This window comes from Oxyura jamaicensis, chromosome Z (genome assembly GCF_011077185.1).
Source record: "Oxyura jamaicensis isolate SHBP4307 breed ruddy duck chromosome Z, BPBGC_Ojam_1.0, whole genome shotgun sequence".
In the NCBI taxonomy this organism is placed as follows: domain Eukaryota; kingdom Metazoa; phylum Chordata; class Aves; order Anseriformes; family Anatidae; genus Oxyura; species Oxyura jamaicensis.
Window position 1 is genome coordinate 59,617,375 of NC_048926.1, and position 26,854 is coordinate 59,644,228.

Here is a 26,854-nt window from a genome sequence, read left to right on the forward strand (position 1 = left end):
GTTGGTTTTAGGATAGGGTTGACCACTAGTCCGCATCCTCTGCATCAGAGAAAAGCCAGAATAAGCTATATGACTGGGTATGTTTGGACAGCAGCATCACTTAAAAGAAGCAATCTTGTAAACCTGTTCTCTGATGATGCCTAGCCTCAACTTTAGGGGAAAATATTAAAAAAAAAAAAAAAAGAAAAAAAAAAGTAAGAATGAAGCATAGAGCAACCCTTTATAAAGCAACTTTTCAAAATTACAGAACATATGACTTCTGGGAAAGCATGTGTAGTTTACTCATCTTGAGGATTTGACCAAGAAGGCTTTCCAGATTTTTTGTTACTCTATTTAATCCCTGAGCTATATTTTCCAACTGATCAAAAACAAAACAAAACAAAACCAATAAAAAAACTGATCACCAAGCAACTTTACTCTTAACTGTTCCCTACTGTTCCAACACAAAACCTCTGCATCTTACTTAAAGCAGTCAAAGTAATAAGTTTTACCGTTATAGCATGTGTCTTATTTCATGAGCACACTACCTACACTAATTTCCATCCCTGTGGGAATGGAAAGCCTCTGGAAGAAACGTGGCAACTCTTTTCAAACTGTTGCATCCATTTGCTAGATGAAAGACCCTCAGTTTCCAACCACCAAGGAAAAAAAAAAACATCCATATGGGAAAAAATAAATTAATAAATGTATTGGCTTTTGCCTGATCCTTTACTTGCAGCAGCCCCTAGCATTTAGGCAGAGCAATTTCAGGCAGTCTTACCTAAACTTTTCAGCCCCCAGACAGAAAACGTTGCTATGGTGCCATGCCATGACACATTGCTATACATATATTTGTATATGTAGCCCTTTCTGAAGGGCTTTTAACATATGCAGAAAATAAAAATGCTAGTTTCTTTTCAATCTTTGTTTTGAACACAGGCAAGCTATATTTTTAAGAGGATAATAAAAAAGCAAAAGTGCATACTTTATATTGTGGTGGCTTTCCATCCTAAAATTCAGTCTTTCTGTACCAATTAAGGTTGGAAAAGCATAATTTCCCCCATTCACATAAAGAGATTAAAGCATATTTCTTGCTTTTTTTGCAAAAACAAACTTTTCTAAGCACAGCATTTGGCTTAGAAATACATGTTCTCTAGATTGCAGGGTAATGTCTTTCCAAAGGAGGGGAAGTTATAAGCAATTGAAAATTTACAGTCTTAAAATCAAAACTGTGCTGTATTTATGCAGCTAATAAAAATGCACAGATGGAAATATTAAATGAATTGATAGTTCTTCAATAACACTCATTTCAAAATCAACAGCTGTTTTTACAAAAACACAGATTTATGATGTATAAGAGACTAGTGGTTACATTTTTCACAGAGCTACCTAACTTTTCTGGATGACAAGTTTAAATTAAGCAAAACCATAAGCATACATCTGAAGACAACTACAAACATGTTAACAAGTAATAACACAATAATTTGGGCCTTTTCCATACAGTTCAGCAGAGAAAATAATTTGTAGTGTTTATCTCAAAAAAAATAAATAAATCTGATTTCACTTCTATAAATTAAGAGAAATTGAATGTTACTTTTAAGATAGCAAAACTTGTCAGAAACAAGCATTCTTGAAGAATTAAACAGATGGAAGAGAATTTTACTCTCCTGTGATGAACAGTAACTACTGAAGAAGTCAATTGTCCTAGCAAACACAGTCACAGCATACCAATGATTCCAGCATAAATAATGACATCATTAACAGAGGTACCAGATAAAAGGAACAATTTACTTTGCGCACAAAGACTTCAGACAAGATATCTTTGATCTGACTTTTGGCTTTTATTTATGAATCTAAATTTATCTTCTTTCAAAGTGGTGTTTCCTAAAAACGCTGGCAGTAGACAGTAGAAAGTGGTAAAGTATGCTTAATTCAAGAGTAAGCTATTAAAATTTATTTTCAAACTATTGGACAAAAATACATTTCTATTGGCAAATTTCTTGAAAAATGTAAGCACATATTTGAATTCTTGTTCTTCAAATAGCATGCTAAAAGTGGCAAGCAATTATACATGCAGTATGCTATACCAATTTCTGTACTGGCAGTAGCATCTGAACCAACCACAATCAGTCCAGATCACCAAATGCTTACATCACCACAAACACCGAATTTTTAACTGTTGTTAACATACATACGGTATCTCTAATATGCTTTGTTACTTCTATCACCTCATTTATCTTCACACCAGTTCAAGGACAGTACTAAACAATAAGTAGAAATAGTTCTGCAGACATCAAAATATCCACATCTCACAAATCGTGAAATGAGTTTCTCATGATACCACATTTTATATTTTTGTGTTACTAGGTAAGGAGCACTAGAATTGACCAAATGCTCAAACTGGTATCTAGACGTTATTTCTCATTATAACACTTACTTAAAAATACACTTGGAATAAAACAAACAAACAAAAACTTCATGCTCCTGTTCTTAATCTACTTGTATCTAATTTGCTGAATAAACTGTACTATCTTCACCTTCATAGGATCATAGCTACTTTCTGCATTACCTCAACCAAATTTTATTTTAGGGAGGTAAGGTCTACACAGTAGACAGTAGATCACAGATACATCAGAGCTGTTCCTACTTTTCAAACTACCGCTACGTGAATGGCTAGTTCTGGGTAAAGACAGCAATTTGAAAACATACTAACATAGCGGTCTTTTGCCATGCCAATACAGGATGCTCCTTGTTAATATAATTCTTTTCAGCCCAAGCAGAGATACCTTTACAGCAGAGGAAAACAATTACCTACATGAGTATGTTACCCAGTCTCTTACTGGGTCCATGCTATAATGCAGCTAAACTGCTACCTGCATGGAAGAAACAAGTAAGCTACTGCCATGTTATCTGAAATATTCCTGCAACAAAAATACTGGAATTACTTTCATAGTCAAAGGGTCTGAATTTCCCGGTAACTCCACCTATACCACAGATGAAGAAAATGGCAGGTGTAGAGACTTTCACAGGAGATCTCAGCCCTAACAGATATAATAACAAGAACACCTTCACCTTGTGCTAAAAAAATTACTTCCCTCAAAGCGTGACCGTGTTCACTGTTTTCAGTGTGCAGAACAGCATAAGTATGAAAGCATCATCATTTAAGTTTAAAATCCACTGCTCAAATTTATTCTCTTCCAGCAAGAAAAAAACAGACAGCTATCTCTACAGCCACTGGAGTCCCACAAGTTTTACATCATTTCACTGAGCACTAGTATCACAACTGGAAAGAAAAAAAAAAAAAGTCAGCTATAGCAACCCTTCTGTAATAGATTATCCACAACACCTTTCCCAAGAGAAATAAAACTCCTATGGTAGAAAAACAAAAGTGCATCTATGACATGTACATATTGAAAAAAAAAAATCATCTTTATTTAATAGTATCGCAGGTCAGGCTTACACCTCCACACAAATTACTCAGTCAAGTCTATATTCCATTAATATATATATTTTTAAATACTCAGAAAGAAGTACCTAGTGTCAGACTTCTAAAAACAAATAATTTTCTGTTTCAATTTTAGCCCCCAGGCATACAGATTCTATCTCATTTACATGTACTGCAATACTCATTTGTTACTGGAACTTTGTTACAAATACTTCAAAATCTGGAGAACGTATCACCTATGTGCAATAAACACAGTGCAGTGTTTTTCAGGCTCCATGGTACTTGAGCCATGTTAAAAAATAAAAAGACATTAACACAAGAATAACTTTTACAGGAAAAAGAAATCTTCTAAGATGTTCTGAGATGCACTGGGTAGTCCTAAAACCAGACAAAAATGGTACCAGATGCAGTTGTTCTGAAACCTAAAAAAAGAGAAATTTCTAAAGTACTTATTAAGCCTTTCTTCAGAAATGCCTAATACAGAAATCCCCAAATGGTATTTAGAAATTCACATCAAACAATGAGAACTATACTGACATTTTAAAGACTTACATGCAGTTATTTTTTTCACGTGGGGAAGTTTTCAGTATTGACAGTGGTGTTTAATGAAACAGTAATGAATGAAACTCTTACAAGTTCACAGCTGCCTCTACCTGCTTACCCTCACAGATGCTCATGCCCTTGCATCAGCTCTGCTGCTGGGCATACCTATTACCTTCTTAAGCTCACTGTGCAGCGAGCTCATCTACCCAGCCCAGCAGGAGTCATTTCTAACTCCCCATCCTGTATGCTGCAATCACCCAAGTCAGAAGAACAGGGCAGAAATGGGAAGAAAGCAGCGAGCTTTCTGCTGCTGGCTCCTTGCAACAGCAGCGAGCTGCTGGATAGATAGACCCCTTTTTGCATAACTTAGCCCCCAGCTCGTGATTGGTTTCCGCAGATGGCAGGCAAGTAGCTGGAGAGCTCACAGATGCTTTCCCACCCTACACAGCATTCAGCTCTCCAGAGCTGCACGAGTATCAAGTGACACAAGCCTTTTATTTTAATCCCTTACCAGCAAGGCAAGTTCATTTCAGTGTTTATTTCTATGTATTTGATTAATTCTCAGTTAAGCACTCTGAAACCTAAAAGAAACAAACTTATTCTTATTTCTTGTCTAAATTAGGCCTCCAAATACCAGTACTGTTATATATTTAAATACTAGTTAGATAATATTAGCAGTAGCAACCATTTTTGTTTATCCTTCAAAATGTCATTACTGTGTTTCAGATCAGATTATACACAGCTCAGACATTTTCTCTACACCTAAGCAGAAAAACATTTTAAAAACAAATATACATTTGTCATTGACTGTTTACATTTTTCCATTATAATTTTGTAACCTAGATTTTTTAAAAAACTTACATTTTCACAGTTTATACAGAAAACATTCTTACTCCATTCTTATAAGTTAACCAAACTGGTAGGAGATGGAAGACCAGCACAATCTCTCTCACAAAAACATTCCTATTGTCAGTTTAGAAACATGGGAATTGGACTGGACCCACAAGGATCATCAAGTCCAACCCATGAGCACACACTCATGAGTTAACCTCTCTGAAAGACAGATATCTACTTCCCAAACTCTCAAAAAACTTAGCATTCTTAAAATAATTCTGTATTTTTTACAAAACAGAAGCTTCTGCACAATGTCAGAAGACGCTATAAACTCTACATAGACCAAAAAAAAGTATGTGGACACAACAGTGCAAGGCAACTGGACAACAAGCACAAGTTGGTGACTGAAGACCACACCAGCAAGACAATTTTTAGGAAACCTTCATGCAGAACAGGCATGATGGAATTTCAAAACGGATATCGACCGTGGTAGCGGTGGCATTAAGATACAAAACAGAATGGGGAGGGTGGTGGTGGGGGAATAGAGGGGAGCACTAAGCTAAGGAATCTGGGAAAACCACTGGGGCAAAGCTGCCCATAGCTCTTAGAGCCAGAACAGGTTGTTCAAGACTAGATTCAGTAAGTAAAACGGTAAATCCCAGACAAGAACAGTTTCTTATGTATTAGCAGTCTGGACTAGAAGAACAGTGACAGCTGAGAGACAACAACAAATTTTAATAGTAATAACAATATTAATAATAAGTAATAAAGACTGAAATTTCTAGAATGACAGAAGTGTGTAGCAGTGGAACACCAAAATGAAGCATAGATATGGATGATAATTCCACAAGAAAAAGCCGTTGGCTTTTTTATTGCAAATACAAAAACTTACTTATCTGGAGGACTGATGCTGCAGTTCAAAAGCTCAAGTAAAACAGTAAACACTGTTTTGAAAAAAAGATTGTCTTGAAAAAGACAGTATTTAGGACAGTTTCAGCAGTTCATTCTCCATGCCCATTCAATTTGCTCTGTAGATTCACGCTAACAATGGAATGTTCTGGTGAACACAACTACCTGGAAGAGCACCTCAAGATATCCAAGAAGGAATATATTTGTTGCCAGATACTGGCTACAATGGCCAGCATGAGGAGAGAAAATGTAGGCATATGTAGAGAGCTTCCTCCCCTACAAACATGAGGTTTGATCTCTCATACTTTAAGCTACGTACAGTAACAGCCAAGTTCATTGGAGAAAGAATGTTTGCATCCAGCTTCAGAAATTCAACATTTTCTTTTTTCTAGCTTCGTAAGGATAAATAGTTCAACTGGAATTTGCTGTTATCTGATATAAACAAAGATTCTTGTCTGCCATTCACTATTTGTACGTAATCTTGACTTTGTTCCATTCATATAAAGGCATACTTGTATTATCTTTGATGGACGCAAACTACCAGCATTTTTAAATAACGATACTGACAGTTTTAAAAATTTGCTTCACAGCATCATACTTGCTATCTCTTTCAGCAAGAAGCATCACAACTCACTGGAAGCAATGTTATCAGTTTTGATTTATTACTTAACCTCAAGTGAATGGCTGAAGATTTTTACCAAGTACGATGTGGGTCAAGATACAAACTTAACAAATGAAGAACTACAAGTCATTCATCTGGAGTTTGCAAGTGTTCCCTTCTGCCACAAGATATTGCTGGATTGAAAAATAAAACCACAGCCACCTCCCCTTGCTTCAGCCCTGCCAAAGCAAAAGGAAAAAAAAAAAATCAAACAACAAGAACTACAGAAATTAAAGAGTAATGTTACAACTCAATTTAGGTGTCGTTAATATCTAGCAGCACACACACAATCTATAAAAACATGCATTTTAGTGCAAAGGTTTTTTCAGTCTACTATCACATAATTCTGTTTGTTATCAAAGAAGTATATTAATTCTTGGTTACTGGACTCAAATGGCAATTAAACGCAATCAAGCAATCAAGAAGGCTCCATATCCAGCCACCAATCCCTGGTCACAAATTTTTAAATCAAATTTAAGGTTTAAATAATGTATTCAAAAACAAAAAGCAGCAAAATAAACAAAAAAGTGCCTAATCCAGTTGAATTCAAGATCTATTACATCCATTAAAATTTATATACATACCCTACCTAATGAAAATTAAACATTTTGCTTAGTTCAGTAAAAATTTATCACTTTAGTAACCAGATTAGATTGTAAAATCTATTAATTACTGGAATCCAAGAAAAAATATAATTTCACATACATCTTTTTCGGTATAGCAGTTACATATTATTGCAAAGGCTTTATTGCTGCAGTAAAAGCCTCTTTTGAAGTCAAGTGCTATTGCAACTTTCTATTAATTTGCTTTTACTTGCGTTCATTCTTTTTACATAAAATGCTAACAGGTCAAGTTAAATAGAACACCACAACAATAAGGAAACTGTTTATGCATCTTATGATCTGACTACTAATTATATTTTCAGTTTCTATTTCCAGTTCGGTAGAGTGCTTAATAATTAAAAAAACTTGCATGCTCTGGAAATACAGAAATACCCTACAAATGCTACTCATTTCTGTACTGCCATTGTCTTTGTAAGTATTTAAATTACTTTATACAATGGCTCTCTCAATAACTACAGAGAGAGCATAAAAATGACTGATATTTAAAACTCCCACCTTGATGCAATTTGCTTTTGGCTTTTTCACATTACCTCCATCCATTATGTTTGTATTTTTAGTACCTGACTCTTACATATTGAAAACATTACTCACTACAGTACATTGGAAATTTGATGTTCACGTTCCCTAACATATTAGTCGTTACTGTACAGGCATTAGCTGATACCATTTAAATATATACATAGATACATTTAACCTTAAAACGATATGCAAATATATCATCTGCAAGTATCAAATGAATAATTACCTTATACTGAAATGCTGACCAAAATGTGGAAAAAAAGTTCTGCATTAGGCACTTTTAAGTTCCTATTTTATTCGAACCCTTAGTGTTTGTCATGATAATCTACAGTTAATGTAAAAAAAAAATCCACATTTTTTATACATATGTAAAACATCTATCACAAGTAGTAATACAAATTAAAGCCTGAAGAACTATCAGTGATATAATACCTAATTTCATATCAAAATAGAAGTTCACCATTTATTTTTAACTGCTGTTTTTAATCTATATAACCTAACCAGAAACATCTGAAAACATAAGTAATACAATACATATTACAATTCAAATTTTCTTGCTTTTAAAATATACACACACACACTCATACATGACAAGTCAACTCACAACATCCACTAATTTGTTAAAAAGCTCATTAAATGTATTACTTGTTTTTTTTTTCTGTTTTGTTTGCTTTTCTTTTTGATTTTTTTATATATAGAAAAGAAAAAGGCACAAAATAATGAAGTCATATAGCTAACATTAAGCCCGGTGTTTGTTTGTACAGTCAAGCATTTGAAAATTGTACACAACTAACTTTACACAAAAATTACAGTCTGTACACATTTAGTTTCTGCATAGTAGAGTATAGAGAAGCTGCACTAGTATTTAGAGAAAGACTAAACTCAGGGAACTGGCAATCGGACATGGAGCCATTCACTTCTACCAGTGGCTCAGGTCTGCAGTAACTGAAGTTAAACATTTGACAGATCCTCTGTAGCTTTTATGAAATAAGTTGGTGCCTTCAGTCCAGTTCCTGGTGCTTTTGTGATGTGGCTATCTATCCACTATCACAAATGAGTACTCCCGTTGGCAGCCACAGTAAAGACTGAGTGAGCATGGAGACTGAACAAGCCTCTTAACCCTTGCTACAGAGGTCTCTCTCTAGTTCAGGGTTTGCAGCGCTTTGGTGGGGCAGTGTGGTGAAGCTTGCACTGCTGCTGCTCACGCTGTACCTGTTTAGTGGACACAAAGAAGACTTCAGTTTCCAAAGCTGTCAGCCCAAAGAGTTTCACAAACACTGCATTCATCTTAAGTAAAAAATTTCTTTCACCTGCCTATTTACAGAGTTTGCCTATTGACAACATATTTTAAGGAGAAAACCATACAAAAGGACAGAAACATTAAGGAAGGTTAAAATAACGAACAAAACAAACAAACAAAAAAAGCACAACAGCTTCCAATGCTTGAATAAAATCTCCTTCTGCAGCAGTAAGATATCTGTAGAACAATACACAAAAAATACTTCCAGTATAACTTAAGAGGACATGCTGCATTTTAACACCAAATACGGTGTTATGCACTACCTTGAAAACTATTACTTTAAAGGGCTCCTAATATACCTGACATTAACGGCTTAAACAGAATCTGTTTGCCTCTCTGACACATACCCTTGAAAAATAACTTGAGTGAAACACTCAGTGCATTTTTGTTTTATGTTATTAAAAATAAAATGAATGCACTAAATAATAAAACCAGACAGAGGTGCACAAAAGTAATATAGATTCAAAACGTAATATAGATTCAAAAGTAATATAGATTCAGTGTTCTTTGTTTTCAAAAAGGAAAACAAAGGATTTATTTTCTAAAGATAGTCAGTAGCTGGCCAGTTTTCTGGGATGTATTCTTGAATATGCATCCCCAGAAGACGTTGGCCTTTAAGAGGGACAAGTTCAAAACAGCATTATCACTGCAGAAGGTGTTCTTACCTAGCAACAGGTAAAAAGCAAATCATGGAACAGTAGAGTTGGTTTTCTCAAGGGTTTCACTCAGGATAGCCAGCAGCAGTTTTGATTCATTCAACTTATACTCAGTATATCCAGCATAGATATATGCATTTCCATCCTATATTCTTAGCTTTCATTCTATTTAAAAAACAAGCAAAACGTAAAATATCCCACAATATCCCAAATTCTATCCAATTATTTCCCTCCTCTTTGCTAGTATTTAATGAACTACACATAGCAAACCTTCTGAAGTACTTCCATAAGAACGTGCATAACTGTACTGCAAGTGTTGAGTACTATTGAGTTGAATAAGCTTTATTATAAAACCTGTTGCTAACATTCTGAAGACACATAAGAACAACTTAGTGATCCTGACAGATGAACTGAAGAGAAAACCGGGTATTTAGTAGCAGTACAATACTCAGAAGTTATGCACTGTGCGTTGGCAATTCACTGTATCAAGGATTTCAAGACCTGCTACCATTACAAAGTCAATACCGCCACCTAAGGGTGGCTATGAAGTAATGTGTTTATTGCCAAATTACTTATAGAAATATTTAAATAAAACATAAAAAAACTGACACCTGTTCAAATGCCTTTACAGAAAATACATATTTATGCATAAGAACATGTCTTGACTTTTTCTACCTCCTTTTAACATCAAGCTCAGCACAAATGCTTTGCCTTAAGAACAGGATTTGTAAAACTAAGTCAAAATACAACAGTTCTGAACAAAAGCAAAAATCCTATTCAATAAATAGGGCTGTAACACCTAGATTTCTGAAGAAATGATCAAACTATTCTATTTTGTTTTAAAAAGAAACACAGTGAATGTAACAAAAGGGAAGCTTCTTGAAAGAATAACTTTTCAAGACTGCTTTTAATGTTGAACAGATGTCTCAACATTTATGAAAGCATATTTTCCCATATCTCAGCTTAGTTTTGGCTAATGAATATGTTTTTAAAGCATGGAACATTATTTTTTCAGTACAGTAGTAGTTTTTGGTACGTCAATAGCATGGTTGACAAACTAAAGTACTCTAAAGACTTCATCATGATTAGTGCACGTTACCAATAATGTCATCCATATTAAATTCTTGCTTTAGGAAGATCTAATATAAAAAGATGAAGTACCATTGTCCACAATGATATACAGTAGAGTGACCGGACTCAGTACTGGCGTCATATTCAATATGTATTCATATGTTTAGCAAGTAAATAGTCCTATGTGTGCTCAATGTCTAACCACACTCTGAAGGAGAACATGAGTTTTTAATAATAATAGTAGAAAAGGAAAAGTCTGGAACAACTACAGTTCTTTTCAAAACCTCAAAACAATCAAATAATCTATTTAGAAAGTATCCTGGGAAAGTATTCACAAAGAAGCATGGTAAAATGATATCTTTTATAAAATTTCTCTTAAGTAGAACATTTTGAAGTAATTATATGTTAAAAAAAAATGAAATAGGTGAGGGAGAAATAAGTCACATTAAGAAAGCATGTTTTTCTCCCAACCCCTTTTTCATTTACCAGTGGAAAAGTGAGATTTCTTTATACTCTAAACTTCAGTAGTTCACATTACCAGATAATGTAGTGTATATGTCTGACTCTCCCCCTCAAGCAATTTACTCGGACTAAACTCAAAGCAGAGTACTTTTTCCTCTCCGCATGTTTGCACTGTTGTCATGCACAAAGGATACACTGCTGAAGTAAATGGTTTGTAGCTGATTCATAAGAAAAAAAGGAAAATAGATTTCCAAACAAGAACAGGAGGAAAAAAGAAAAAAAAATCTTAGTAATACACATAAGGATAAATAAATCAAGTTATGTATCTGATATGATGCAACTATTCAGAAAATGTAAGAGTTAAGCTTATTTTGTCCTATAGGTTTTTATACTACATTGATTCCAGTCAGTGTTTTAAAATGGTGTGTTAAGTATTTGACTATTTGCAAATATTCCATTTTTTATTAGTGAAATTTAAAAAAGGGAAGTTTTCATGTATCTGAAGTACAATAGTTTCATTTAAACTTAGTGTCACAGTTAACACAAAATACTGTGTTAACCACTATTAAACTGAAAAGATGGGTTAAACACTAACACTGATCTTTATGAACACCTTAATTACCTTTCAGTATTTATTATGAAAGTGTCCTTACAAATGGAGCATGAAAAGGTTATTAAACACCAATTTGGCTAACTAAGCCAAAATTTTCTCATCTTGAAATGCAAGCTGTACTCCCCTCAAGTGGACACTGTTCCTGGTCAAAGTTAGAAGACAATCAAGGGACTAGACGTATGGCTAAGTTAGTTTCATTAAAGACAGTTATGGTCTATCTAGGAACCCTCAGACAAATGATCTGTCTTTAAACCATCTACTTCACAAGAGCATTTTACCAGAAAGGAAGAAAAGCTGATAGGATTCCAATTGTAGTCACATAATCTTAGACTCATTTAGACTGGAAAAGACCTCTAAGATCATCAAGTCCAACCATTTAACCTAGCACTGCAAAGCCTACCACTAAACCAACGCCCATAAGCACCACATCTAGACTTCTGTTGAATCCCTCAAGGGATGGTGACTCAACCACTTCCCTTGAAAGCCTGTTCCAATGCCTCACAACCCCTTTCAGCGAAGACACTTTCCTAATATCCAACCTAAACCTCCCCTGATGCACCTTGAGGCCATTTCGCCTCGTCTTACCACTTGGTGCATGGGAGAAGCAAACGACCTCCACCCCAATACAACCTCCTTTTAGGTAGTTGTAGAGAGCAATAAAGTCTCCCCCAAGCCACTTTTTCTCTAAGCTAAACAACCCCAGTTCCCTAAAACACTACTCATACTTCTTGCTCTCTTCATCAGCATCACCTTCTCTGGACACCTTCTCCAGGGCCTTGATGTCCTTCTTGTAGTGAGGAACCCAAAGCTGAACACAGTACTCAAGGTGCAGCCTCACTAGAGCAGAGTACAGGGGGACGATCACCTCTCTGGTCCTGCTGGCTGCACTATTTCTGATATAAGCCAGAATGTTTCTGGCCTTCTTGGCCGCCTGGGCACACTGCTGGCTCATGTTCAGGCTAGCATCAACTGACACCCCCAGATCCTTTTCCTCTGCACAGCTTTGGAGCCACTCTGCCCCAAGCCTGTAGCATTGCATGGGGCTGAGCCAGGGTGTAGGACCTGGGACTTAGACTTGTTCAACTTCAGACAGTTGGCCTCAGCCCTTCGATCCAACCTGTCCAGATCCCTCTGTAGAGGCTTCCTACCCTCAAACAAATCAACACGCCTGTCCAACTTGGTGTCGTCTGCAACATTACTGAGGGTGCACTCAAACTCCTCATCCGGATCATTGATAAAAATATTAAAGAGAATAGGACCCAGTATTGATCCCTGGGGATGCCACTTGTGACCAGACTCCAATTGGATTTGGATTTAACTCAATTCACCATTACTCTTTGGGCCCAGCCACCCAGCCAGTTTTTGTTTACCGAGAAGTAGCTTAGTTCAAGTATTATTTCCCATCTACCCCTCAATAAGCTTAAAAATAAAAGACAGGAAGAGAGCAAACCATAGCGGTAGGAATGCTGTTATACCACCTAAAACCTCAGCTGTATCTGCCCTATTCTTTAGCAGAAGCTCCTTCTCCTAATCTGTATTTAATTCACCATTAAAGAAAAGAGACACCAGGTGGAGTAGGGCAGTACAAATCCGGAACTCCCACCTGCTATGTTCTGGCAACCATTGTTTTTGTCATTTTAGCCATTAAGCCACTAGGGCAAGGAAAGGCAGTGAGAAATAACTCATTGTGCAGAATCTATGTAGTTATGAAGAAAAAGATTCTCCCATTTCTAAAATGTGGCTGCCAAATCTCTGTCTATTCATAATGAGGAGATGGAGAAGCTTGTATAAAACTGCTTCTGGGAGCAAACCTTCCATTTCGGTTTACAGTGGCCACTAAGTTGGTCTCCATCTCCCACAAATAAGTCAAAACCTTTTAGGGTTCCATTCACCTAAGAAAGACTGCAATGAAGAACAGTTTATTTTCTTCAACAATTCAGATTAAACTACAGCTCCATGCCATTTCTCAGTCTAAATATTGCATGGGAATGTGGAACAGTTTTCTGATTTTTCAACTGAAGTTAAGTACTGTTATTCTGGGGTGGAAAGACTGAAAGAGGTTGGTAAAAAGAAACAAAAAACAGACAATGAAATTAACCAATTCATCCTCCACCAGCTTCACTCACAGTAATTATTCATATGAGGCAAACATTGCATTTATACTCATAAAATTCAATTCCAGCCAAGATCACAAAACAGTAAGTCCAACAAAAACTAATCAAGAAGGTAGGATGCTCCCTAGTTTTGTCTGGACAAATTTATAAACCGTACTTCATTTCACACTGGATTTGTGAGATAGTTTGATTATATCAGACTTTTTAGGAACAGATAAGGAAAGACAACTCAACGTACTTCAGACATACTTCAAAAAGCCTGCAAATATAATTGTCTTCACTATGTTCCTAATTTGGCCAGTATGCTCCTGAAATGTATGCTTTGCATTTAATTACTCTTCTATTCAAAGAACAGAGCAAAAATAAACATATTTTGAAGAGATATAAATCATAAACAGTTATGCAAACAACCTTGTGATACTTAACTTTCTCCTCACACATCCTTTCTATCTGTTTATTATTTGTAGCTTTCACCTATTACCATTACATAATCAGGATTTCAAAAAAGAAAGGGGTCTATTTTTCTGTGAAATGCCTAGTATATTAAACAATCAGAACATAAATTCTTCTCTCTGTGTTTCTGCTCAGCAGCCTGATAATGGAGTTACTTAGCAACAGATGAAGCAACTGAACGGTGTTCACTGATCCACATTTCACTGTAAAGTAACACTCACAAAGGCATTATTTAGCTGCTGGTTGCCTCTCGATAGATGTATTTTTGAAGTATAAAATCCATTAGCCTTAGACAAGCCTACATGAAAATCCAGCCATCATGTACCATCTGTAATGCACTCTAGTTCAAAATTAGTACAAATTGCCCACAAGATTCACATGATTTTGAGCACCTCTGAAAAAGGGGAGAAAGAAGAAAAAAACAAAACATATAGACTTCATACAGAATTTACATGGAAGGAGTGGAAGCTATTTACAAAGGGAATAATATATCTTTTTCCAAAGCAGACCGACAATCTACGTACTTTAAATAAGCACACCAAGGCTGTATGTCAAGCACAATATTCTTTTTTTTTTTTTTCTGCACCAAGAAAAGTACGATTTTGAAAAATAATTTAGGATGAAAATGTACGCACACACTCCTGTAAACCACCTATAAGAGTAGGAAATGAGATGTGCCACAGCAAATATTAACAGCGATTTTATTCTAGAAGGCAGTCTTGAAAACAAAAACAACCCACAGAAATTAATAAAGCAAGCAGTCGGTTAGCATTTGCAATCAACCATTACTTCTTTTTAAGGTAACTACAAATTATTAAACAATTCCTATCTTTATTTTATTATGAAAGGTGAAAAAATGTTAATTTACAATAACAAATACGGATTGGCTTGCTTCATCAAGTTAACTGTTTCATCATTTCATAGATTAAACTTCCACAACAGCAAGATTTGAATATATCCTGCCCCAAGCAAGTGGAAAGACTGTCATCTTCAGTAGAAGTAGAAGTAGACTGCTGTCTAGTGAAATCATTCAAGAACACTTTTTTTTTTTTTTTTTTTTTTAAATAATAAAGATTCTGCACCAGACAGGAGCTGAACAAAGCTGAACAAGCTAAACAAATTTTGCCAAATATTTATCTTTTTTTCTGAAAATTCAGACTGGTCAGCAGCTTTAAATAAAATTAATTTAAAAACTACATTCACAAAAAATTGTGTAAGGGTGAATTTTGGTAAGTTACTTGACAAACATTCAGAAGTGATGAAATAATAAAAAAATCCTATTCATTTGAGAGTAAATATTTTTGTCTTACTTCTTATGAAAAATTAAAGTTACATTTCCAATAATACCTGTGTATGCAAATAAAGCTTAAGTGAAGAACATCTTTCCTGGTTGTCTTAAAAATTAGAAGATCCTTCCTGTGTTCCATTTCAATGGACAATTACTTTTTGGATAATAAAACGACAGAGCTTTTAAGTACTAAAAATTAGTTTGGGTTAGATTTCAGGCTATATAGAGAATACAAACTTCAACAACAACAAGTGTAAGACAAAAATAGTCAAATCTATACCTTGTCTACATATTTTGCAGTAATCATGCATATATGTAGCTATTTATATATACTGTACAACTTACATTCACATAAAATTGCATAACCTTTCATGGAAACCTTGAAGATGCACAGGTTCTTCCTTTTTCATTGAAAAATATGTAACATTTTGATTTCCCTACCTTTCTCCAAGTTAATTTTTGTAGCAGCAAGCTTTCATCATAAGCTTCTCAGACCTTTCAGTTGTTTTTTTATTTTTCCCCACCCTCCAGGTATCATAATAGATATGGCAAAGACCTTTTCTGACAGTCTGAAGAGTTTGTTTTGTTACCAAAGGGGGAAGGGGACTAGGAACAACACAATTTTTCTACTTGTGAGCTTTTTTGAGATTTCTGTTTTGGCCACTATCTCCTGTTTCTCAAATTCTTACAATTTGGTTTAAAAAAAAAAAAAAAATTTTTTTTTTGTTTACTTTCGTTTTTTAAATAGAAGCCCTTCTCAAATTTCTCAAATGAACTGCCTTAGGCATTAGTATATTTGTCTATTTGAATCCAAACATCAAATGAATCAGTGTACAATGTTTGTTAGAAAACAGCATATATAGCTTATTTGTTCCACTTCAGCAGTTTTCAAACCGAAGGTTACAGCCCTGACAATAAGCTGAAAGTTAAGAATTCAGCTGCAGGCAAATTCTTCTCCTTACATGCAAGAATAAGTAAATAAATAAATAAAGCAAATGCTCTACAATATCATTTAGTAGAAACTGGTTTTGAACATAAGAAGCCATTACTTCAGAGATCACTTACTATAATTAGGACTAAAGATACTTGTATTACCCCTCAACAACAACTTCTTTCTACTAGTATGGACACACTACCACATCCTGATAAGAAAGTGTCATATTTCAAGAAAAGATAATTACTGTTTTATTTGTAGTCAAGAACCCAATTTCCTGGGATCTGTAAGTTTATATAAATTTATATTTTACTGTAGAAAAATATATTGGTATCAATGGAAGAAACACTGCAATGAACTAAACATGCTCTTACACAAACATCTCCCAAAATGTTATTCCTGGAATGTCATGTCAAAAAGCAGGAGTTCATATGTGTCTGGAATAGCATTAAAATGTACTACACCTTCTGAGCTATCTCTGTAGAACTGAAGTTGTTACAGCTAAAGAAATTTGTAAGCAGTTCACTGCCAAAAGGCAGTGAATTCAGATAGAAGTTTTAAACTGATGAAAAGAGAAAGCTTTGACAATGAGAATACCATAGGAAAAAAAACAACTTGACATGTACTTACTAATTTGTTTTCTTGCATGTATATTCTTTGCAACTTCAGACAGCCTTTAGCTATAATGATCATTCCTTCATCTGAGATCTTGTAACACTGCCCAAAATGAATGTCTTTCAATTCTCTGCATTTTGAACCCAGCTGCAATTAATGAAATCAAAACAATTATTTAAAAATAAAGAAAAACAATAGGATTTAACTGAGCTAGAAAGTGTTGGGAGTTAAGATTTTTGTGTTCTCCCCTCCCCCTTTAAAAATGATCTTTAGTTGCAGATTTTTAAGTACTATATACAAACAAGAAAGATTATAATTATACACTTGACAAAATGACATTTCTAACTACAGTCAACAAAATGAAGCTAAGAGCAGCATATAAGAACTACATAATTTATAGGGCATATTTAAGCAAATAAAAATGTCTTCACACTAGACCATAAACAGGATATTTGATTTAATACAGCTACTTCATAACTGACCCTACACACTATTAACAGAAGAATGAAATCTTCTTACATGTCTGAAAAATCTCGATCACTTGCTTTTGTGTTGCAAAGAATGCTATTTTAATATTGGTTCAAAATGGTAACTAAGTCTAGTAAAACTCCATGAGCCAGGGGTAAACTGGAGATTTCACTTTGAAAGGATTTGATCTCTGTCTCTAAAAAAAGTATATAAGGTTTCTAGAAAATGTATGCCCCTGTTAAATCCATGAAACAGGTATGTGAAATGTGTTTATTTGATTCGTGTCAGTATGGAACAATGCTAGGGCCGCATGATGAAATATAAACTCCTATTTAAGAAAAACAGAGTGATTAGTGTACATAGTTCTTGTATCATGCAAAGGAAGGTCCAGCAATTTGTGTTAATAGAGGGTTTGAAGGGCGAACATTGAGACTCGAGTCTGGGAGATAAGAGGACCAAGGAGGTTTTTTTTAGGAAACTGCAGACTTTTGCATGGGACGCTGCGCAAGCCTCTGACATCTCACAAAGAGATCCATCAAATAAGGAGAAAGGGGGAGTTGAAGGACGACCGAAGGACAAAGCCTGGGAGGAAGACTACGAGCCTTCAGCACAAGAGACCCCCAGAAAGACCACCAGAGACTGATATGCATGCGTCCAGAGAGGGTTTGGATTCCGGGAACTAATTATAATAACCCTGCCTTTTCTAGGAATAGTGATGAATATGTATTAGTCTAGGAGTATAAAAATCAACCACCTGATGTAACAGGTGCACATCCTGGTAGAGCAGAGACTCCCGGTGCACCCAGCGCTGTTTGCTTGCCTCTATTCGCTTAATAAATCACAAAAATCCTATTTGGGACTCAATCATTTATCACAATTGGGGGCTCGTCCGGGATGGTCTTGGTTCTTGAATTCTGACTTAATCTAGGAGGGGCGCCCCACCATTTGGTGGCTCCTGTTCGAGTCAGGTCAGGACTAACACCATCCTGAACCTGAATAAAGGCAAGCAAAGAATTTGTTCTTTTTATGAGCTCCCTTGCCAACTGCAGCATTGTATTTTGCATGTAATTCTGCGCGTGAAGATCCAAACAAAGACGATGGAGTCGTAAGTATTTAAGGTGTATACCGTTCGGTTGGGTGGGATTCGGTTGTCCATGTGTGTAAGAGTGTGACTGAGACGGAACCTAGTTCCGAAGAGAGTGTGGAGGTCTTCTAACCACGGTTCCAGTCTCCCGCGAGGGACTTCGCTGGTGAAGGACCGAAGCGATTCCTATAGGATTCGTGGGTGGGTGATAGGTCCTAAACCCCCTGCAAGACACTCTTACTGGGTAACCAAGGGCTGTAGGAATTGCCACAGTAAAATTCCTAGATGGGTCAGACAAAATTGAAGACCCGGGACCAGAGAAAAGGGAGTAAATTAAAAATGGTTCAGTACTATATGATAAAATGGCCAAATCAGGATATCCAATAATTAATAAGGACCTAGAACCTGTGGAGTCAGGACCTTTGAGTCCATCATGGTCAGCTCAGGCTTGTGAGCTGTATGCTCTATGTCAGGCCCTGGAACTATTGAAGGGGAAAAGTGGGGCTATATTTATAGCACGTTGAACTGAATGAACTCCCCATGCCTGAATCACCACCAGAAAGCAGTGTTGTACAACAAAAACTGGAAGTTTCTTCAAAGATGTTGCCATTAAATTAATAATATTAATAAAATATAATTAATTAAAAGGTACTCATCTACTGCCATGAAATACTGTTACTATTACACTTTATGTTCTGGTTTGGAGACAAAAAGGAATACAATTAAGGCATGAGCATGTGACTTTCTGTTTCCTTAAGGTGGTGAGCTTTAATTCTATTCATGCTAAGCCTCAATGAGACATACTAGCATCCATGTGGACCCATTCATTTTAATGCTGTAAAATCGTGGGTCAGATGATTCAAAGCCTTTATGTAAATGTACTCGAGTAGGGGAAAGGTGAATTGGTATCATTTATGTTTAAAAAAGTCATATGGTGGATTTGTTTGTTTGTTGAAGTTTGTACTAATATAAAAGTCACATGAGCATGCCTGTTGAACAGTAAAAGTTATTTTTATGTAAGCGCATTTACTCTATTTTTGAACAAACAGAAGTATCAAATACTTGTTTAAATATTAAGTGGGTGTTTTGAGCCTGCAAATTTAATATTGGTTCTAAAACTCTGCTTTCATAAGTACCAGTTATTATACCACTATATTTCTGATGTTTGCATAATCATAAAAGGACCTCAAAACTTGAATACACAGACTGAAATAAAAGCTGATAGCCTTGAATATGTCAGTGTGCTATACAGTGGCCTTTGAGGACTGTCATGATAACCCTTTTACATTACATTACAAAGTTAACGTTTTAGTCCTAACTTTTCAGGACCCCTTAGTACAGAAGAAAGCTTTATACAATTACTGATGTGAATTTCTCTAAAAATGTGAATTTTTGTGTCCAGTTGTATTATTTAAGTGTTCCTTTGTATCAATTTATGTATGCTTCTGTTGTGGTTTAACCTGGCCGGCAGCTAAACATCACACAGCCGTTTGCTCATCCTCCCCCCCTCTATGGGATAGGGGAGAGAAATGAGAAAAACTGAAGCCTGTGGATTGAGATAGAGACAGTTTATTGGGACAGAAAATAATAATAATGATGTGTATGGAGCGGGTGATGCACGGTGTAGTTGCTTGCTACCCGCTGACCGATGCCCAGCCTGTCTCCAGGCGGCTACCCCGCCGGCCGCCACCCTGGCTAGCCACTCCTATGCATTGTTCAGCACGACATCAGATGGTGTGGAATACACCTTTGGCCAGTTTAGGTCAGCTGTCCTGGGTCTGTCCCCTCCCAGCTCTTGCTGCACCCAGCTCCTGCTGCACCCCCAGCCTGCCCACTGGCAGGACAGAGCGAGGAGCTGAAAAGTCCTTGGCTTAGTGTAAGCACTGCTCTGCAGCAATTAAAACATCACTGTGTTATCAACATTAGTCTCATTCTAAATCCAAAACATAGCACTCTACCAGCTACTGGGAGTAAAATTAATTCTACCCTAACTAAACCAGGACAGCTTCTAAAACAAAGAAGGGAGAGTAGGGGTGTGAACCCTAGGAAAAGATAGATAAAGTATCCCATGTTCTTAAATGTTTTAAATCGATGGACAGAGGAAGGTCCTTGCATCTGTCCATGCAGGAGAAAAAGCGACAGACAGATCTAGGAGACAGATCTGGGAGAAACTCAGTTAAAGGAAGGGCACAAGTCATGGTAAAATAAATAAAATAAATAAATAAAAATAAAAACTTACAGCACCAATTATGAGTATGGATCCTGGGGACCCCAATATATATGCTTAATAGAATAATTAGGTTGCAAGCTGTAGTAGAAATAGTTGTGAATAAAACCAGAGATGCACTCGGATTAATTGCAAAACAAAATACCAAGATGAGAACTGCTTTGTATCAAAATTGCTTAGCTTTAGCTTATTTGCTAGCACAAGAAGGAGGAGTCTGCGGAAAATTTAACCTTAAGTAATTGCTGTTTAGATATTGATGATGAAGGAAAAGCTGTGAATGAACTTGTAAAAAGAAATGAAGAAAATTGCACATGTCCCAGTTCAAACTTGGAATGAAATCAATTTAAGAGAATTATGGAGGGACTTTATGGGTGGTGGTTGGCTTACTAGAATCAGGATAGTTGTATTGGGAATATGTGGAGGGTTGTTTAATAATTCAATAATTCCATGTTTAATACCCTGTTTTACCAGACTAATACACTTGGTTATACAAGGAATGCAAATATCTGTGGTACGTGTTGACCCAGAACCAGGGTAAGGGAAAACCCATTCCCTGATGATAATAAAAACAAAAGAAGATCCAAAATTGGTACCAATTTGGCGAGTATTGACTCGATTGAATTAAAAAGGGAAAAAAAAAAAAAAACACGAAAACACGAATCAATACCCTGAAAAAAAGAAATGGGGGACTGTGAAATGTGTTTATTTGATTCGTGTCAGTATGGAACAATGCTAGGGCCGCATGATGAAATATAAGCTCCTATTTAAGAAAAACAGAGTGATTAGCGTACATAGTTCTTGTATCATGCAAAGGAAGGGTCCAGCAATTTGTGTTAATAGAGGGTTTGAAGGGCGAACATTGAGACTCGAGTCTGGGAGATAAGAGGACCAAGGAAGTTTTTAGGAAACTGCTGACTTTTGCATGGGACGCTGCCCAAGCCTCTGATAACCAGCAAAGAGATCCACCAAATAAGAAGAAAGGGGGAGTTGAAGGACGACCGAAGGACAAAGCCTGGGAAGAAGACTACGAGCCTTCAGCACAAGAGACCCCCAGAAAGACCACCAGAGACTGATATGCATGCGTCCAGAGAGGGTTTGCATTCCGGGAACTAATTATAATAACCCTGCCTTTTCTAGGAATAGTGATGAATATGTATTAGTCTAGGAGTATAAAAATCAACCACCTGATGTAACAGGTGTGCGTCCTGGTAGAGCAGAGACTCCCGGTGCACCCAGCGCTGTTTGCTTGCCTCTATTTGCTTAATAAATCACAAAAATCCTATTTGGGACTCAATCATTTATCACAGGTACCTTCCTCCTCCATATCCCTGTTAGTATTTGCTAAGGAGCTGAAGGACTAAACATATGAAAGCAATGTGTGGAATGGGTGGTTACCTGCTTTAGGCCTTCATCGGTCAGTCTGTCTTGATTGCCTACATGCACTTTCTGAAGAAGTGGACACTGAGAGGCGACTGCGATGATGGAGGTGTCAGAAAGCTGTTTACACCTGTAAGCAGTATACCTTAGGAGTCCAGGACATTTACATGCTAATACGCATACTCCTGTATCAGATACATTGCGACAATCAGAAATATTGATTTCAGTAATATTCTGGCTTCTTGATGCTATCTTTTCCAACAGTTCATCAGTGACCTGAAAGCAAAACCAAATATTCAAATTTAACTTCATCTATAACCATCTTGCATTCCATTAACACAAAACTGTTACAAAGAGGTGTTTGCACATGCTACTGAAATAATGGAAAGATATGCTTTAAGAGGAACATATTGCTATAACCAATTTCACAGCTAATTTTCAAGAAATCTGCTCCAATGCTAGTAGTCCTCTTCACATTCTATGGGAAATGAATTCCACCCTTTAGAAGAGGAGGATTCTATAACAGCACTCTACTTAGAAGAGTAAAAGATTTATGTTTTTCTGAAACGCAGCAAGTTTTTACTTAAGCCCTGGCAATCATCCAAAAACTGCTTGCCAACCAGGAAATACCAGTGATGCAGGTGACAATGGGCTTCTTAACAATGGAAAACAGTAACCCAATGTACCAGTCAACAGAAGAGAAGAGAAGGAAAGGACACCATAACAGAAAGAAAGGTATTTCAAAAACAGACATTTCCTCCAGTGATTTGCTCAGTTTAAAAATAGAATACTTGCACATTTAAAATGTGCAGCAGATGAAAGACCATTAAATCAAAGATACATCCACTATTTTCCCAGAGTTCCTTTGAAGAACAAAGACTTCATCCGCTTTGTGCTTGTGCATACTGTTAACTAACATGTCAATAATTTTAGAAGATGCCAGCCCTACAAAGCAAGCAAGAAAGGTACGATATTCTTCATGCTGAAGCATTTAAGTTAAAACAAGACAAACAAAACCAAAGCAGGTAAGACAAAATACATTAAATTCCCTTGCTTTGAAAAGAAGTTTAATTTCAAAACACTTGAGGTGATATATGAAAAAGTCTGTCTAACAAAACAATACAATACTTATCATCTGCCATTTAGCACAGATGAGATTTAGCTTAAAGCCTGGAGACAGCAACAGAGAGGAATATATATCCTTTCCACTTTTCTCCCTTACATAGTCAAGAAACAAACACTTTATTTGCTGCATGTTTTTCATTAGCAGCAAGTCTGATCTGTTTTCTTGTTATTTCATCAGACAGCTGTTAGCTAGAAAACATGACAAATTGAAAAAAAAGCAAAAAACCTATCAAACAAAAAAACCTCACTTACAATATCTCTTCCAGCAACCTCCCCCCACCCTTCCCCCCCAACAAACACACAAAAAGCCACCAAACATTCTACACACAAGGACTGAGTTAATAATTGTGCTTAACCTTGTTCAAGAGCTCACTGAGGAATTGGCAGGACAGGTTTCTTAGGGCAATGTCAAAATTACGAAAATTCAATGAAATCCTAACACACCTAATAGCCAAAAATATTAAAACAAAACAAAACAAAATTTTGTAGTAGAAATAAAGCTACATCTCAAGACAATGAAGAAGGAAATAATTTGACACATAGTAGTTACACAACAAAAGAAAATGGATCCCTGGTCTCCAAGTGTGCTTTGGAGTCACTTAACAAAAATCAATCTAATACATAACTTTTCCACAGTGTTTCAGAAATATGTTAATTAGTAACTCTACAAGCAAGACAACTTGTATGGTTTTCTATGAATTGGTGATCTGAAAACAATATCCCGTTTACATTCTATGCCAAACACAGATGAACAGTTTCTTGAAACGGGAACCTGCAACAGTCATTCCCCTGCATCCATGATTTTTATAAAACTCCCAAGAAATTGTTTTTCCAAACCTCTGTGATTAACAAAGTAAGAAGAAGCCTAGACGGAAAACAACACAGGCACCCTTAAACAACTTTTCCAAATAGGATAGTCTAGGCTCTGTAAGAATCTTCCTAAACAAAATCCACGAATCCCTGAAATATTAAGTCTAAGATTGGCTAAAAAAAAAAAAATATATCAAAAATACAAAATGTATCTTCTCAGTAGGAGAAGACATCAGTGGCATCATCAAAACTTGTTAAAGCAAACAGAACAAGAACCAACTGGAGAACCATTGTTCAAACTAAAGCATCCTCAAAAATTACAAGTATATCTCTCAATCAATATAAGATCTGATAGCTCTTACGGATGTAACTACCACTACCTGATGTAGACCTGAGACACGTAACCCACAATCCACTTCAAACAGCACTTGTGCTCATGCCGCTTAACAACAATCAAAGGAAGCTACAGTCAAACAATTAATATAAGGGTTCAGACATTTGCAGCCTCTAGTACGAAACTCACTGAAAGCACAGGTATCGCCACTTAATGGGTTTCTTCTGTTTGCCTGTGGTCAGAAGTGCAAGTTCTGAGAACAAATTCTGAGTCATCAAAACAATTTTTTTTCCCAATAATGCCTTCATACCTGTTGACGACTACTGAGATCCAGCTGCTTCCAAAACTGAAAATCTAAACAAAGGTCACGCCAATATTTACACACCAATGATGCTGAAAGGCAGCGCTCGTTCAGGGATAAATTGGAAAATATCTGTAAATGAAGGGGGAAAAAAAAGTATTATTCATCAGAAATTATCATATTTGAGAGACTTTGTTTTTATTATTTACCTGTCTTGTAAAAGATGGGGAAATATTATCACGCAATGCTTGACTCTACTAGAAGTTGCACCCAACTAGATGAGTCATGGACAATAACAAAAACCTACACACCACAACAGCTGACAATATTAGTATGTCACATTGGTATAACCCAAAACAAAACATGTCCTACTTATGTACTCATTTCTTAGACAAAATTTAGAAGGTGCTTTTGAGATTGCACATTTCAAGAATTATAAATACAGTATTAGATGAATTGTAGTCTGCATGGGTTATTTGCTAGCCATAGGAATCATGGAATGGCTCAGGATGGAAGGGACCTTAAAAATCATCTATATCCGCCCCCCGTCCCCTTGCCCCCCAGCAGGGATGCCCCTACCAAAGGCAGGGATGCCACCTACCAGATCAGCTTGGCCGAGGCTCCAACCAACCTGGCTTTGAACACCTCCAGGAACAGGACATCTACAGCTTCTCTGGGCAACCTGTGCCAGTGCCTCACTATCATTACAGTGAAGAATTTCCTAATGTCTAGTCTAAACCTATCCTCTTTTAGTTTAAGACCATTTCCCCTTGTCCTATAATTATCTAACCAAGTAAAGAGTCCTTCTCCATCCTTTTTATAGGACCTCTAAGTATTGAAAGGTCACAATGAGGTCTCCCCAGAGCCTTCTCTTCTCCAGGCTGTACAGTCCCAGCTCTCTCAGCCCTATTTCATTGTAGAGGTGCTCCAGCCCTCTGATCATCTTTGTGGCCCTCCTCAAGACCCGCTCGAACAGCCCCACGTCCTCCTTGTGCTGGGGCCCCAGACCTGGATGCAGGTGGGGCCTCACAAGGGCAGAGCAGAGGGGGACAATCCCCTGCCTCCACCTGCTGCCCACTCCTCTGGTGATGCAGCCCAGGACGCAGTTGGCCTGCTGGGCTACAAGCACACACTGCTGGCTCACGTTGGGACTTCTGTTCAACAAAACCCACACGTCCTCTGCAGGGCAGCTCTCAGTGAGTCCTTCTCCCAGTCTGTATTCCAAAAAGTAAAGAAAGGTGTTCTCATTTCTACTCTGAATCAGACAGGAAGACCTTTCCTATCTTTTCTATTCAGTAAAGAAATAAAACGTCGCAAGGGCACTAGAACATCAGTTTTGGGGGAAAGGGGCATGGCACAGTGGAGTAAATCAGCAGAGCAAATCAGTGTCATACAAGAAAACTAAGCATAGAATTCACATTTTATACCCCAACGAAGTATTCACAGTATTTAACATAGAATTCACATTTTATACCCCAAGGTTTTGAGTGCTGTAACAGCCTGCAAAACAAAGAATTAACTGCAACTTTACAGCAGGGTCATAAACTGCTGCTGTTTTTTTTTTTAATTTAGTCCTTCCTCAGAAGTACCATTGTTAAAAAGATTGAAAAGGTACATCAAGACTGAAACGTGAATACACTCTATAACCACAAATGAACTTTACTTTTCAAGTCATCCTGCAACAAAAAAAAAGGCAATCATAGCGTCAGGATACATGTAAAGGAATACAGCCTGTAAAACATGAAAGTCCTCCCACTCAGTACTTGGATGTCCTCATCAGTTAGGTAGAAGCACTAGGGATAATCTCAAGCAATGTGCTCAAGAAAACCTGAAAGTACTGATGTGTCCATAAGAAACCGCTGAGGTCTAGAAAACATGAAAACAGTCAGAGAAAAGATTAAGTATCCATTTTCTTGGATTAAACTGTCCTAAAGAAGGAACAAACAAAAGAACAACACCTTCATCATCTTTGCAGTAGATAGGACAATTAGTCTCAAAAATCATTAGATTTCTAAAGTAAAGGATCAGAATATAATACCCAATTACTCAAATAGTTTCCTTCATTTTAAGGCCTCCTGGGAATGAGGAGGTGGTTGACCATTCCTGAAA

General features: G+C 36.6%; 1 protein-coding gene across 1 annotated transcript in view; it reads right to left on the bottom strand.

The window, feature by feature from the left end:
• The window catches only part of FBXL17 (F-box and leucine rich repeat protein 17), a gene marked incomplete at its 5' end in the record, with an annotated part of 312,639 nt that overhangs the window by 274,834 nt on the left and 10,951 nt on the right, over window positions 1-26,854 (bottom strand). The window contains 3 exons of the mRNA XM_035309961.1: window positions 17,035-17,166; window positions 22,194-22,451; window positions 24,755-24,877. Of these exons, the coding sequence (XP_035165852.1) occupies window positions 17,035-17,166; window positions 22,194-22,451; window positions 24,755-24,877 (513 nt within the window). The remainder of the gene's footprint in view (window positions 1-17,034; window positions 17,167-22,193; window positions 22,452-24,754; window positions 24,878-26,854) is intronic.